Genomic DNA, 15,604 nt, shown 5'->3' with positions numbered 1-15,604 from the left:
AAAAGATGAGAGATGACCTTTAAACTGAGTAGTAGTAATAGATGAAATTAATATAGTCGAAAAGTGCAAGGTCCTGCACTCATCAGGGATTAAATAATAAGAATTTTACCGATATAAGCATTGGGGACACATCACTGTGAACAACAGAGCGAGGAGAAGACTTGGTATTGGTTGATCGCAGGATGACTATGAGCGCCCACTGCGATAACTGCCGTCTAAAAACAAGCAACTGCGGTCTTACGGCGATGCATCAGGCAGGTAATTCCAGCAAGGATAAGGAGGTGACGTGCCGGTTATATAGCGGCGCGTGAGACCCCACCTGGAATATTGTGCTGCAGTCGGTTTCCCATGTTTAAGAAGGATATCAAAACGGAACAGGTTCACAGCACAGGCTACAGAATGACCCGATAGAAGAAAACCTGCCTTAGAAAGGAACCAAGAGCTGCTTGTTAGCTGACCAAAAAGAAGACTCGGGGAACTTGCTCATAATATACAAAGAGATTAACATTAGGAGAGGATTCAGGAATTATTTAAGCTAGTAACTCATGTAGACCACAAGGTCAATATGGGTACAAAACTGGACACTAGGAAGTCACGACTTGAAATTAGACGAAGACTCTAACATGTAAGGAAATAATTCTGATCAAGCCCTTCAAGAGGATAGTGGGCAGGCAAAAGACATATCTTGCTTTAAGACTATACTTGATAATTATGGAAGATGATATGATAGGAAGTTTCAATTTTGGCATTGTTCTTGGATTAGCAGCATAGTCTCTCAATGGTCCTGCGATGGATCAATCAGAGTTTATTGCAGAAAATCGTCTTTCCTGACTTGCTGCTGGGAAGCCTGCCACAACCTCCTGCCCCAGGTTTAGCCTGAATCGCCATAGTATTGGTCGGCAAAGGAATTTCCTCCAGGGCAGAATGGCAAGAGGCTTCTGAGTCTTTTCCACTCCCCTGCAAGCCATGGCAGAGAAGGGGTCCAAAGGGGATGGATCTAGACTGTTCTCAGTGGTACCTGATGACAGAACAAGGAGCAATGGTCTCAAGTTGCAGTGGGGGAGGTCTAGGTTGGATATTAGGAAAAACTTTTTCACTAGGAGTGTGGTGAAGCACTGGAATGGATTAGCTAGGGAGGTGGTGGAATCTCCTTCCTTAGAGGTTTTTAAGGTCAGGCTTGACAAAGCCCTGGCTGGGATGATTTAGTTGGGAATTGGTCCTGCTTTGAGCAAGGGTGGGACTAGATGATCTCCTGAGGTCCCTTCCAACCCTAATCTTCTATGATTTTATGATTCTAATGCCTTGGAAACAGGCAGTGTTATTTTTCTGACAGAGTGCCACTCCCCGTTGGCCCACTCAATCCTTCTTAAATAGATTATAACTATTGATTTTAACATTCCAATCATGGTGAATCATCCCACCAGGTTTCAGTAATACCAACTAGATCGAATTTATGCTACTAAATTAGCAATTCCAATTCTCGTTTGTTACCCAAGCTCCTAGCATTGGTGTATCAGCAATTAAAGAATTTCTTCTCCCTATGTACTTTGGTGTCTTGATTAATTTTGTTCTCAACATCTACATTTTGTGCTGCATGCTCATTTGTTCTCTGTTTTCACTCTCCTCTTTTGTTATTAGTTCAATCCCCTTCTGACTACTCTAGCCAGTTGTCCTCGAGGAACTTGGTCCCCCTTTTACTGAGATGGAGACCACCTGAAGTATTCAGCCCTCTCTCCCCACAGAAGGGGGGCAGATGATCCATAAAACCAAAACCCTCTACCTTATACCACTTAACTCGGCAGTGTTCACTTCCAGAATCCTTTGCCTTCTATCTTCCTTCCCTCATGGGACAGGAAGGGGCTCCAAAAATTCATAGAACCGAAGGCCAGAAGGAACCATTGTGATAATCTAGTTTGACCTCCTGTATAGCATAAACCAGAGAACTTCCCCAAATTAATCCCTGGAGCAGAGCTTATAGAAAAACAGCCAATTGTGATTTGAAAATTGCCATTGATGGAGAATTCATCACAGCATTTAGTAAATCGTTTCAATGATTAATTACACTCACTGTTAAAAATGTATGCTTTATTTCCAGTCTGAATAGGTCTGCTCCAAGTTCAAGCCATTGGATCCTATTACACCTTTTCCTGCTGATCGAAGAGCCATTATGAAATATATGTTCATCATGTAAATACTTATAGACTGTAATCAAGTCAACCTTTTAATCCCGTTATCAAGATAAAAAGATCGAGCTCTTTGAACCTATCACTGTCAGGCATATTTTCTAATCCTTTAATCATTTTCATGGCTCTTCTCTGACTCCACTGCAATTTATCAACATCATTCTTGAATTGTGGGCACCAGAACAGGACACAGGATTCCAGTGGTGGTCACACAGTGCCAAAGACAGAAGTTGAATCTACCCCAACTTGAGATTCCCCTGTTTATGCATCTGTGACGTTATGAGTATAATATAATATCTCACTGAAAGATGACAGGGCCAGAAAGAGTTAATTAACTCACCTCACCGACTAACCTGACCCATGGGTGAACCTTAAGAACTGGTTAGCAAGATATGTAAATGAATAGAGCTTTGAAATGTAAATCTGCATTGTTAGAGATCGAAGGGTAGATGTTTGCTCAGGTCTTGGGATGCCAGCAAAACTTCTAAGAACCAGTGAGGTGCTTAAGCTTATAGCTTTGGATTCAAAGATCAACCAGAAGAATATTAGCATTTAAGATGATTACTGGGAGTGAAATAGGTGTTGATTGTCTTATTGTGTCTCTTTGAAGGTGGTGTGGTAACCCGTATCTCTGAACTATTTAATGGAGATGAATTTAGCCCTGTGCTTAATATGCCAGGATGTTTGGAAGACAGGAGGAGTTTAAGCCGACATTGTTTTTCTCAGGCGATAAGGCCTGGGCTTTGGCAAATGTATAAGACCTGGGACACGATCCTTCTTGCATCTCAAGATTCTGCTGTTGGTTTCAAGAGGGGGAAACCTTAAGGCCACAACGGACTGTGCGATCCCAGTCATTAACTTGCGATCACCCTGAATCTGGACATGTGGGACGTATAAACTCTCGTGTGATCTATTTTCTAAAAAGAGCTCTTTGGCAACTATATAGCTTCAACCTCGTACTACATATCTGAGGCCTCTAAGAATTTGAATTCAAGTCGCTTGTCCTGTTGTATTGATGCTTTTTTAACCAATCAACTCCTCCTTGTGTGTCCTAATAAAATATTTTAGCTTGAGGCAATAAAGATTTGGGCCTATTAGAGGTGGTATTGTGGGTTAAGATCTAAGTTATCATTGAACTTCTGTGCGGGTATATGGCTGATCCTTTGGTGATTGGACAGAAACCTTTTCCTTTTATAATGATGAAGTAAAGATTTTCAAGGAATCATCATCATTATCCTGACAGGTCGTGTCTGGACGTGAGGCCTGAGGGCTGGGCACTTTAAGGGAACTGGTGGTTTAAACTTCTTAATAACGCAGGAAGGTGCTATACAAAGCCAAGCTGTTTTGTGCTGGTTGGTAAATCTAAGTAGTGGAATAACCACCAGCGTTTGGGATTTGTCTGCCCTGTTTTGTTTGCAGTTCACCCTGATTGAGTAACCTCAGCTGGCTCCCATGGGCAGCACCGTCACAGCATCCCACGCTTGTATTAGTTCTTTTGGACAGAGTATCACACTGAGAACTCCTGTTCCACTGCTCATTCACCCCAGCCCCCAAATCTTGGTCAGAGACATTGCTACCCAGTATAGAGTCCACCATCCTGTAAGTGTGGCCTTCTTTCCTTGTTCCTAGATTGTGCACATTTCCATTTAGCCATATTAAAATGTATATTCATTGTTTGCCTGCACCCAGTTTACCAAGTGATCTAGATCAGTCTGAATGAGTGACCTGTTCTCTTCACTCTTTACCACTCTCCAAGTTTTGTGTCATCTACAAACTTAATCAGTGATGATTTTGTTTTCTTCCATGTCATTGATAGAAATGTGTTGGACTCCACTGGAAACACACCACTGAATGAAGATTTCCCCATTTACAATTACATTCTGTGATCTATCAGTTAGCCAATTTTAGTCCATTAATGTGTGACATGTAAATGTCATATTATTATGCTTTTTTAAGTCAATATGTCGTGCGGTACCAAGTCAAACTCCTTACAGAAGTCTAAGTATATTACATCACCATTACTACCTTTGTCTACCAAATCTATAATCTCATCAAAAAGATCAAACTAGTTTGAGAGGGTCTATTTTCCATAAATCCATGTTGATTTGCATTAACTACATTATCCTCTGTTAATTCTTTATCAAGTCCCATACCAGCCACTTCATTATCTTGTTTGGGATTGATGGACAGGCATATAATTCCCCAGGTCATCTCATTTTCCCTTTTTAAAAAATTCACTCAACATTCACTTTCTTCCAGTCTTCTGGAACTTCCCTGGTATTGCAAACATATTGAAAATCAACATTAATGGTCCAGTGAGCTTCTCCACTGGCTCTTTTAAAACTCTTGGATGCAAGTTATCTGAACCTCCTGATTTCAAAATGTCTAACTTTTGTAGCTTCTGTTTAACATCTTCCCAAGTTATTAGTGGAATGGAAAGAGTGTGTCATCACCACATGATGAGACTATATCATCTATTTTCCCCCCAAGTAGAGAACAGAAATATTTATTGAACACGTCTGCCTTTTTCTGCATTACTATTGATAATTCTGTTACTTCCATCTAATAATGGACCAACAGCATTGTCAGGAATTCTTTTGGTCCTAATATATTTAAAAAACTCCTTCTTATTGTCCTTAACTCTGCTGGTTACAGCTTTCTCCTTGTGTCTTTTTGCTTCCCCCTTATCCAATTTTCTACACGTCCTAACTTCTGAATTATAGTAATTGCTATCAACTTTCTCCTTCTTCCATATATACATACACACACACACACACTTGGTGCTGTGACGAAGTTCCTCCTCTACCTTGGTGGGTCCTGTGCTTATTGGCAAATTTGCTCACCTCAGTGATCTTCCCCACAGTCTGGATCAACTCCTCGTGTGTCGGATCAGAAGTTGGGAGTTTTAGGGGGAACCCGGGCCCGCCCTCTACTCTGGGTTCCAGCCCAGGGCCCCGTGGATTGCAGCTGTCTATACTGCCTCCTGTAACGGCTGCATGACAGGCTAACAACTCCTGGGCTACTTCCCATGGCCTCCTCCAAACATCTCTTTATCCTCACCACAGGTCTTCCCCGGTGTCTGATAACGCTTGTACTCCTTAGTCCTCCAGCAGCACAGCCTCTCACTCTCGACTCCTTGTGGCCTCTTGCTCCCAGCTCCTCAACACATTTCTCTCCTCTGGCTCCCCCTCCCTGCCGGAGTGAGCTCCTTTTTAAAAACCGCAGGTGCCTTGATTAGCCTGCCTTGATTGGCTGCAGGTGTTCTAATCAGCCTGTCTGCCTTAATTGGTTCTAGCAGGTTCCTGATTACTCCAGTGCAGCCCCTGCTCTGGTCACTCAGGGAACAGAAAACTACTCAGCCAGTGACCAGTATATTTGCCCTCTGCCAGACTCCTGTACCCCACTGGCCTGGGTCTGTCACAGTGCTTTAATAGGGCCAATTTCACAGAGCGGAAAAAAATGAGCCAGATCAGCTAAGAGGAAGAATGTAATCAGAAAAATGTGAATGATAATTGGGAATTATACTATTAAAGCACCAAGTTTATATATAACTGGTCTGGACTTTAATCTACTTGCACATTATAAATATGACCCAGTCATGGTTAAGACTGTGAGTCTGTCACAGTGGTCACGGATGTCGTGACTTTCCGGGACCTCTGGGATTTCTGCAGTTGCAGCAGTGGGTGTGGCTGGCTCCAGGGACTGCTAGAGCAACAGCGGTCCCAGGTCAACCCCCAAAGCAGATAAGATTTAGTCAGGGGTATTTTTAGTACAAGTCATGGACAGGTCAGGGTCCATAAACCCAGACCTGTCCCTGACCTGTACTAAAAATATCCCTAACTAAATCTTTGCCTTAGTCATGATCATTTGTACCTAATCTACCATTAATTTTTAGTCCTGTGATCAAGGCCTCTTAATCCGTTAAGACAAGGTCTAACAAAGGATTCCCTTATGCCGGTGGCAACACTTTCTGAGTTATGAAATTGTCACCTGTAATGTTTAGAAATTCCCAGGGTGTTTTACTGCTGGCACCATGAGACCTCCAGCATGTGTCACTCAAACTGGAGTCCCCCATGAAGATCATTTGGACATTCTGGGGAGTGGCCATGCCCCTTGGCAGTGCCATCCACATAAATCCTTAAATCCAGACCCCCAGCACTGAATTCAGTCAGCATAGAAAGACAGAGGATCTCAACATCAACCCAGATATCTAGGGATGGCTTACGCTGGGCACAGAACCATTTGGGCAAGCGGTTCTCCAAAGCTGATGCTGGTTGCACAGTAACCAGCAGAGTCAACTGGGGTTGACAAGCCTCCCTTGGTCAGAAGAAGTCTGAGGTGGCCCTTCTGGTCATTGCAGGTCTGTACAAAGCCCACAGCATAGAGGCACCCTTGCCTGGCTTCCACTCATGTTTTGTGTTTCTTTGCTGTAAAAGGCAAGCTGACACACACACTACATATACACAACAAGAGGCCCCAGTGGGGTATGAGAAAAACACATGAGGGTGGCCAAGAATTTAAGTGAACGAATTCTGAGCTCACTGCAGCTTCAGCCATCGCCTGGGGCAAGTCCCCCTTTTTACCCTCGAGCTCTGCAGGAAAAGAGGAGGAAGGGGCGGTGAGTAGCTCTAATGAACTTTGCTCTTTAGAAGACTCCAAGTTTGTGCACTGAGACAAACTTACCTGAAATGTGGGACGATGCAGACCCCACCCTGGGCAGAGTGGTTCTGCGGGAGAGGAGAGCGTCTCTTGCCTTGGGCAAGGTATATCCTATGAGCTAGAGGTGTGATTTCTTCTGCTCGCGTACACTCATTGAGCTAGTGTGGGTATAAAGAGCAGTGTTGCTGCAGTGCCATGGCTTAGCCATGCCAAGTAGGAACCCACCTGAAACTGCTGGGTGTATACTTGGCATGGCTAAGCCGTGCCTCTGCTGCTGCTCCCCCTGCTACCGTGGATACGCTGCTATTTGTACTTGCACTAGCCTGATGACAGCTAGTGTGAGCTTGAGTACATGAGCAGGAAAATCATACCCCTCACCATCACTCTAGACATAGCCCCAGAAATGTCTGGAATCAGCTGTGCTTATCAGCCTCCTAGGGCAGGCACTGAAACTAGCACGTCCATCTCCTCAGGCATGAGGGGAGTTCTTGGCCTCAGCCTAGAAGAGGTGGTGGTGTGGAGGAAGAGGGGATATGTCATTTTCACATCTCCAATGTCCAGTCCCATCGTGAAGATCAGAGTGTTGCATCCCGCCACCAGGTGATGACTGAGCCCAGAATGACCTAGTATAGTCTAAAAGTTGCCATGGAAGCTGTGAGATACAGAGAAAATGCACAGAAGAGTTTGAGTTGGTGAGAATAATTGAACTCATTCGGAGCAATTTCTCTCAATTCCAAAAACAGATCAGATAAATCACCAGGCAAGAGAGGAATCTCAGGGACCAGGCTGCTTACCCTGTAACTAAGACAACTCCAGTGTTTATTTCATTCTAGGACTCTTATACCAAGGAAGACCACGTTGAGGGTGGGGTGCCCGATACAGGTGAGGACAGACAAAGTGTGCATGGTCACACCCACTCCGAACTGGTTCCACTAGCTCTCTGGACAAAGGCTCAAAGACAAAGCAGGACCAGAAGCATGAACCAAAGAAGTTCAAGGAAGGTCAAGTGTCTCAGCCACCACTAAATTGAGGATGGTGGTGGATTTACAAAAACCAACTGTATGCTAACACCATGAGCTGCAAGCATGAGTCTTCTTCCCGCTGTCCCAGAATCACAACTGAGACCAGGGGATTCCACCTGGACTACGGCTGACGACTGGATTTCTTAAGCTGCTATTTTCTAGTACTTTGAATATTTCTATATTGCTAGTGGATCGACTCCCTGCAATGGGAAGTGCTACTTCATCACTGCGGCAATGCATCATGCAGTCCCGCAAAGAGTGTAATCCCCAAACCAGGACATCAAGTACCAAACCTTAAGCCTCTTCCACACCAACGATGAAGATGACAAAAGACAGAGGTCAGTGGGTTAGGAAGGGATGCGTAATGAAATAAGGCGTATCTATCACTGAAGTACCACAACATCTCACAATCTGTAACAGATTTATCCTACATCACCCATGTGAGGTTGGAAAGTTCAGTCATCTCAGAGTACAGAAAGGCACACAGAGACTTGCTCATGGCCACACAGGAAGTCTGTGACGAAGAAAGGAGCTAATTATTTTGGGGAAGCTCGATGGGCTGTGATATAGAGGATCACAATGGTCCCTTTTGGCCTTGGAATCTGTGAATTATGGTTCCAGAGTCCCGGACTAGCATCCTAACCACAGCATCATCCTTTCCTTTGACTCTGCAGTGGATACACCACATTAGAGATACGTCTTCCATTTGTGCTTTGTTTACTTTTCAATAATTAGTTTGGTGCAAGTGTGTGGCTCGGCATCGGACATACAACACTGGGATTTGAAGAGAAGGACATTGTGTGGCCTGTAGGACCAAGGAAGTTATTCCAGGCACAGAGGAGAGTAAGGGAAGGTGGAAGTGCTCATGGTAGATGGAGGCAAGTGGAGTTGGTAGAGTGCAGGTCCCGGGCCAGGAAGCAGCAAGTGATGAGAGAGGAGAGGCAGGCAAGGGCAGAGCTGGGCTGAGACCTGACAGTGAGAACAAAGAGTTTGAATCTGAGACTGGTAGAGCCAACGAAGGGAATTGAAAAAGGAAGGGGATAGATGACAGGTTCAGAGAGGCAGGACAAGAAGAGGTGTTCAGCAACAGCATTTGGAAGAGAAATAGGAACAGGATTAGCCCCGGATCCCAGCTCCAACCAGACTCGGGACCACCTGCTTCATAGGAAAGTACAAAAACCATGTAGGGAATAACCTGACGAGTGGGGCTGCTTCTCCCCCAACCCAGTCAGCTAGTGGCTGCAGCCTGCCTTCAAGCATGGGGGCTCATAACCCATCTGGTTTTTTCACTCTGATTCACCTAGCTGGGGTTTTCACTATTCATCTAACTGCCAAGCCCTCGTTTAGATGGCAAAGTCCCTGAGGCAGGGCCCACCTGTTCCTGTATGTCTACCCCGCACCCGGCCCAAGGATATGCCAAATCAATAATAAAATTATGGCTGCTGTGGGGTGAACAGACATCAGCGCCTTGTCTGTGCGTGCCATTACTCTGGGAGCAGGAAACGCCCTTTAAGCTCATTGTGATAACACTGGGCACAGGAAGGGATGGGGGCTTTTCTATGTTTTCTATGGTCACATAAACAGGTGGGAGGGGTGAGCAGGTTATCCAGAAAGATGGAGCCTGCAGCCCAGGCTGGGTGACACCAGGGCATGGGCAAGGCCTCTGGGAGTGGGAAAGGAGGATGAGTGGATGGGGGCACGTTACAGAGGAAGAAGCAGGTTTGGCAGTAGCTTTAAGCAGGGGAAGGTAAAGGAGAGAGAGGGATCAAGGATGACTCCTGGATTAACAGTTTGTGACCATGGGAAGGTAATGGGTTCCCAAGTGAGCCACATCCACACCTCACTAATCAGAGACCTTCACCCCTACAAGGCCTGCCCTCAAAGCTACCTTCAGCCCATGACCCTCCAGAGCCATATGCTTCCCCCGGCCACTGACAGCAGTGTTGTGGCTCTTAGAGTCACACAGATGCTAAGCCATATTTATACCAAAAATCCCACAAAGACTCATTTGGCTGCAGAGCCCCACAGCCAAATGCCCATTGTCTAATCTGCCTGGAGTCTCTTCCGCCAGCTATCAGCAGACACAAGAAAATACAGAGCATACAAACTTGAGGAGAGGAAACAGAGAGAGCCTGAGAGAATAGGAGAAAAGCTGGTCATTATGGGAGTAACCCCGCACCATGACAACTGAACCCATGAGAAAGGGAGATGTCATGCTGAGGGCGGGGAAGTTTCATTACACAATTTGCAGACTAGTAGATGTGAGTAGGGGACACACACACACACACACACACAAATACAAACATAGATGTACTGAGAGACACACCCACTTGCACACAAAACCCTTCTGTGATACATGCAGAAAAAGGCAATCAATGAATGCTATGAGGAAATCACTTGTGGGGCTCAAACCCAAATCAAAAGGGTCTCTACCCACAGCAAGGTCTCAAAAAGGAGCAGATCTCCTACGCAAAGCTGGCAGCCACTCTCCAAGCCTTCCCTATAGGTACCATGTCTCCTGTGCAGCAAGAGGGGACACAGACAGACATCACTGTGGCTATGTTCTCCCATACTGATCTGATCCCTCAGTACACTTCAGTGCTGAGTCTGCCCCAGTCTTCAACCTGAGATTGCTGGAAAAATGACCCTCTAACCTAGGAGACCCCTGCCTTCTACATGCTTGCAGCTCAGGGCTAACGCTGGTTATTCAATGCCAATATATGAGCTCAATCACACTCTTTCCCAGAGGGATTCTTTCTGGTAACAATTCCTAGTAATGTGAACCACAATAGCTACCGCGTGGGCCAGATACACTGGCAGCGTGAGCCGAGGAATTCCCCAAGACGGTGTGTGGGGATTGGAAATGTCCCCTTGATGCCAGCAGGGGAGACCCTGATCAGGCAGGACTGGGGGTGTGGTAACAGCACAGTACCACAAGTAGCCGCCTCAGAACAGAGGCACCACCAGCACGATCCTTCTTCCCAGCTTGGAGTTATGCCCCAACACAGCCAGGGATTGTAGTAACTGGGCTCCAAATTCACAGTCAACACGGGGGCCTGGGGCTGCACGGGCCCTGCTCTGAGGGGTTCGCAGTCTGAATCACGCATGCAGAGAGCACAGGGCATGCACACCATCCACATGCAATAGCTGAAGGGGAAGCTCCTCGGCATGCAGAGCTTTACGCACAGTGCAGAGTCTATCAGGGAACTACCAGTCAGTGCAAACACCAGGTATGGACAATGTTCATCAACAGAGTTAAACTCCAGTGTGCCTGGGCAAGAGACACTGGGCGGGAGAGCCCCTGGAGAGCCCTGCTGGCAATGTGTAACATCAGTGCAGCCAGACAGAGCAGGGCCCTGTAGACACGGACCCTCCCTCCCAGCCCCAGCCCCAGCCCCAGCCCCAGCCCCAGCTGAGCGAAACAAACCAGCCCTTACCTTTGGCCCCTCGCAACACAAACCCGAATCCCTCATGCTCCCTCTTCTGCAGCACGGCCGTCTTCTCCTCGATGACGTAGTCACTGGGCAGGAAAGAGCACAAGAGAATGGTGCTAGGGTTAGATTTCAGCACCATGCTGCCAGGCGCAGGTGGCCTCTCTGCCTTTCACACGGAGACCTCTTCAGAACAACCATCGCTCTCAGCACGGAGCTGGGCACAGTCTCTCTCCCTCCCTCCCTTGCCCACTGTCAGAACAAAAAGGCAAATGCTCCTTTCCCTCCCTGTGTGGGTAGGGGTCAGCCCTGGCCGCCTGGCTCTCCCTTCTGCCCACAGATCCCCCTCTCAGTCACCTGCATGTGTATGCAGAGAGCTGACTGATCCCACACTGGGCTTCCCTTTACATGATGCCCTTAGCATGTAACTGAAGAATGGGGCGCCTGAGCAGAGGAGTTGCAGGGGGAGGCAGCCAGCCAGCCATCAGGGAGGATTCTCTCTGAGACTTTCCTGCTGGCTCTTGGGGGGAAAACATCAGGAGCCTGACAAAAGGAAGGTGGCTCTTTAGTAAGTTTCCTGGGAGAGAGAATGACAGAGTTTATCTCCTCATCCTGATGCTCTGATCTTCTGTTAAAATCCCCCCCCCGTTGCTAAGTAACGGGCTGTCATTAGAGGAAAAAAGGGGGGGTGTTCATTTCATTGTCCTATTCTAACAAAGCTACTCTCTCTGTCCTCAGTGGCAGCTAGATGAGAAGAATGAAGAAATATCCAGTGGTAAGGAGAGGGAATCAAATGCAAAGCTCTGAACCGACCCCAAGACTTAGCGACCCTTTCAACAGAAAAATGTCTACACATTTTCAGAGAGCTGGCGGGGGTGGGGGGGGGCTGGAAGGGGGGAGGGACGAAACAGAGAAAGATTCTCTCAGCGAACGAGAGCTTAAATGCAGCTCTGTAAATCCCTCCCAGCAGAGCCGCATGTCTGACATCAGAGTGGAATTAATCAGAGATCTCAGTGCTTTTCAACAGCACAGCTGAAGGAGTTTTACACACCAGAGGCACAGCAAGAGGGCAGGGAATGTGCCAGCCCCAAATCCACAACTACGTGTGTGTAGCCATTCAGGCTGATACACCCCGAGTGCAGCAACAGAGAAACAAAGAGCCAAAGCATCCAGGCACTGCCCGGAGAAGTAAACCCTCCAGGGACATGTCCGCGTGGTTCCTGTGCACCAGAGGGAGAAGGGAGGGCTACAGACAGACACCTGTGCAAGACAGACAGAGCGTACACGCGCACACACACACACACTGCAGTAGAAACTCCCTCAACACACCCAGATACATGCGCTGCATACAGAGACACACACCCCTGAACACACACACACTACACACAGTGCTGGATCGGTGTGCTGCTGTCCCCTACTGCCTGGAATGAGTAGCACAGCTGATCAAGGATTTCCCACTTTGCCGACTGAGTGTGTGGAATTGCTCCGCTGTAGCTAGGTTCGTATACCACCGCCATCACAGCAGGAGCCGTGTGCCACAGTCAGAGTAAGAAGAGAGCTGTATTTCCGGACTGAAAAGGGGGTGGGTTCCAAGTGCTATACTTCAAGGTGCATGCAGTGGGCACTTAGCTGGTACTGTGGCATTAGCCATTGCAGACCAGTGTTTGAATTAGTAGGTGGCCCTTTATATTCTGCACTGAGTGTAGCCAAACCTGCCAGCAGCTTTGGTGTGCTCGTAGACACCCCTTAATGGAGGGGACACAACTTCGGGTTCCTGCTAGAACCACCAGATACTAATAAATACAATGACTAACAATAACATCCTGGCTCTTACATAGGTAAATACATAGAGTTGCATAAACACCTCTCAGGTTTCAGAGTCGCAGCCGTGTTAGTCTGTATCTGCAAAAAGAACAGGAGCACTTGCGGCACCTTAGAAACTAACAAATTTATTTGAGCATAAACTTTCGTGGGCTACAGCCCCACTTCATCAGATGCATGCAGTGGAAAATACAGTAGGAAGATCTATATATATACACACACAGAGAACATGAAACAATGGGCGTAGTGACCCATCCAGTCACAGTCTTTATTCAAGCACACAAAGTAAAACTATTTCCCCATGTTTATTACCCCCCAACTTCTTGTCAACCGCTGCAAACGGACCATTTTCATTGCCACTACAAAAAGATTTTTTCTCTCCTGCTGATAATAGCTCACCTTACCTGATCGCTCTCTTTAGACTGTGTATGATAACACCCATTGTTTCATGTTCTCTGTGTGTGTATATATATAGATCTTCCTACTATATTTTCCACTACATGCATCCGATGAAGTGGGCCGTAGCCCACAAAAGCTTATGCTCAAATAAATTTGTTAGTCTCTAAGGTGCCACAAGTGCTCCTGTTCTATAAATACCTCTGTTTCCCAAACCACAGGAGGGATAAGTACTGAAAAAAAAAAAATAAAGATACCAATGTGGGGAAGGAATCTGCTGTTTTCACTGCCATTTGTTTGGGAAGAGCTACAGAACATACTTGAGGCTCCAATACAGAGCTGATCAGACCTGATTACACCGGTACCCTCTGGCTCGTTATGTTCGGCTCATTGCCTTGGATCGTACAGTTTCTTATCTGGGCAATTTGGCTCCACCTGCATTTGGATACCATGATGCTGAGTAGAGCCCTGTGCAGATACAAAACTGTATCCACATCTGATCTGCAATCTGGATACATGGTCAGCAGGTCTCTGCGGATTCACAGGGCTCAAACGCTAAGAACGATGTAAATACAGATTGGGTCTGATTTACACCTTATGGAACCTTTTGACTATTCTGATGTGATACAACTTTGGATGCATCACTGAATAGCTGCTCATCTACAAGTGCTGAACTATAAACACAAACCGTCAGCCAGGAGGAGGTGCCAGAAGTTTGTTTTTAATTCATCTGTGAGTGTCCAGGATGTGGACAAACTTGTTCAAATCTGAGAAAAAGTTTTCTACAGAGGAACTATATCATATTCATTTCTCCTGGGAGACCTAGGAGCTCTTACAGTGTGCTGGAAACGGATATCTTCACGTGGTGGAATGATGATGCAGCTACACAAGCAGTGGAAATGTCCTTACTGTCAAAAGGAACCATCAGAAATAAAAGGGCTTGACAAGCGTATTTTTCAATCCTCTCTGCTAGCTGAGTCAGTGGAGCAGCTGTCTCCGTTTGCTGGAGAAACACTTGGGTTTCTGAAGCAGAAGTCCACACATTTGATTTCCATGCTGCCTGTATATAGTTAGATGGAGATTGCAGTATCTGTGTGTAGTTTGTGGCCATGGATTGCTACACACACACACACACACACACACAAAGTAATTCATGCCAGGAAAATGCAGGCACTGTAGCTACGTAAGGGATACAGAGGTGTGTGGCACCCCCAAGAATTCCGTAGGATTGATGAGTAGGGGCCGTACCACTACTTATTCGTGTGTGTATTACTGTAGCCCCAGGAACCCCGTGATGGACTCGCACTCCCATGCTAGCTCACAAGTGAAGACGAGAGACACCAGCTGGCCACAGACTGATGGGGGAGCACAAGGAGACGCTGTTGGCAGCATGGCAGGCACTGGCCTAACTGCTGTCAGATTGTTGCAGGGATCCTGGCAAAGGAGAGTCGTGAGGAGGGTTTGGAAGGTGCGTGATGAGGCGGCATTGCTGAAGTTTAAGGGGAGCATTCCCCAGGCACAAGGGGCAGCAGGGAGAAAACAGGCCACAGATTTTACAGACCAACAATTTTTTGGGTTTTTTATCCCTGCATTTGTAAGTTAAGGTGCGATAGTTATGGATGCAGTGGTGCAGGCCTCAGCTGGAGTGAACACATGACTAATAACATTATGAGTTATAAGCCAGTATTGCCCAAACATACTGCGCACGGCCCATACACACAAGACACCGTTCCTACCCTCTGAGGGCAGATGTGTCACCCAGTGAGAGCCGCAGTGAATGAGGATGGGCGGATGAGGATCACTAACAAATCCTTCTAGGGCACTGATTGGACCCTCATTCCCGTAGTGCCTGAGAACTCCCCACACTTTAAAGTATTTACCTTCCCAATGCTCTGTGAGGCCGGGCAGCAGGGCCGTCCTTAGGATGTATGGTGCCCTAGGCGAGATTATTAAACTGGTGCCCCTGTGCCTGTCTTGCTCTTAGAAACACAAACATAAGCTTACAGTATTGGAAAACTTGCCACAGGCATGTTACTAAAACCAGTTTAACTTAATTAAGCACACTGTAATGCTGATGAACTAGCACTAAAAA

General features: G+C 46.6%; 1 protein-coding gene across 2 annotated transcripts in view; it reads right to left on the bottom strand.

Moving 5' to 3' along the window:
* Positions 1-15,604, bottom strand: part of SHANK3 (SH3 and multiple ankyrin repeat domains 3) — a 229,464-nt gene that overhangs the window by 98,489 nt on the left and 115,371 nt on the right. For both annotated transcript variants that reach the window (XM_032795035.2, XM_032795036.2), the window contains exon 3: positions 11,302-11,384. In XM_032795035.2, coding sequence (XP_032650926.1) covers positions 11,302-11,384 — 83 coding nt within the window. The remainder of the gene's footprint in view (positions 1-11,301; positions 11,385-15,604) is intronic.

The sequence above is a fragment of the Chelonoidis abingdonii genome, chromosome 1 (assembly GCF_003597395.2).
Source record: "Chelonoidis abingdonii isolate Lonesome George chromosome 1, CheloAbing_2.0, whole genome shotgun sequence".
NCBI lineage: Eukaryota > Metazoa > Chordata > Testudines > Testudinidae > Chelonoidis > Chelonoidis abingdonii.
The sequence above is the reverse complement of the archived record's forward strand: the minus strand, read 5'-3'. Positions and strand labels throughout refer to the sequence as shown.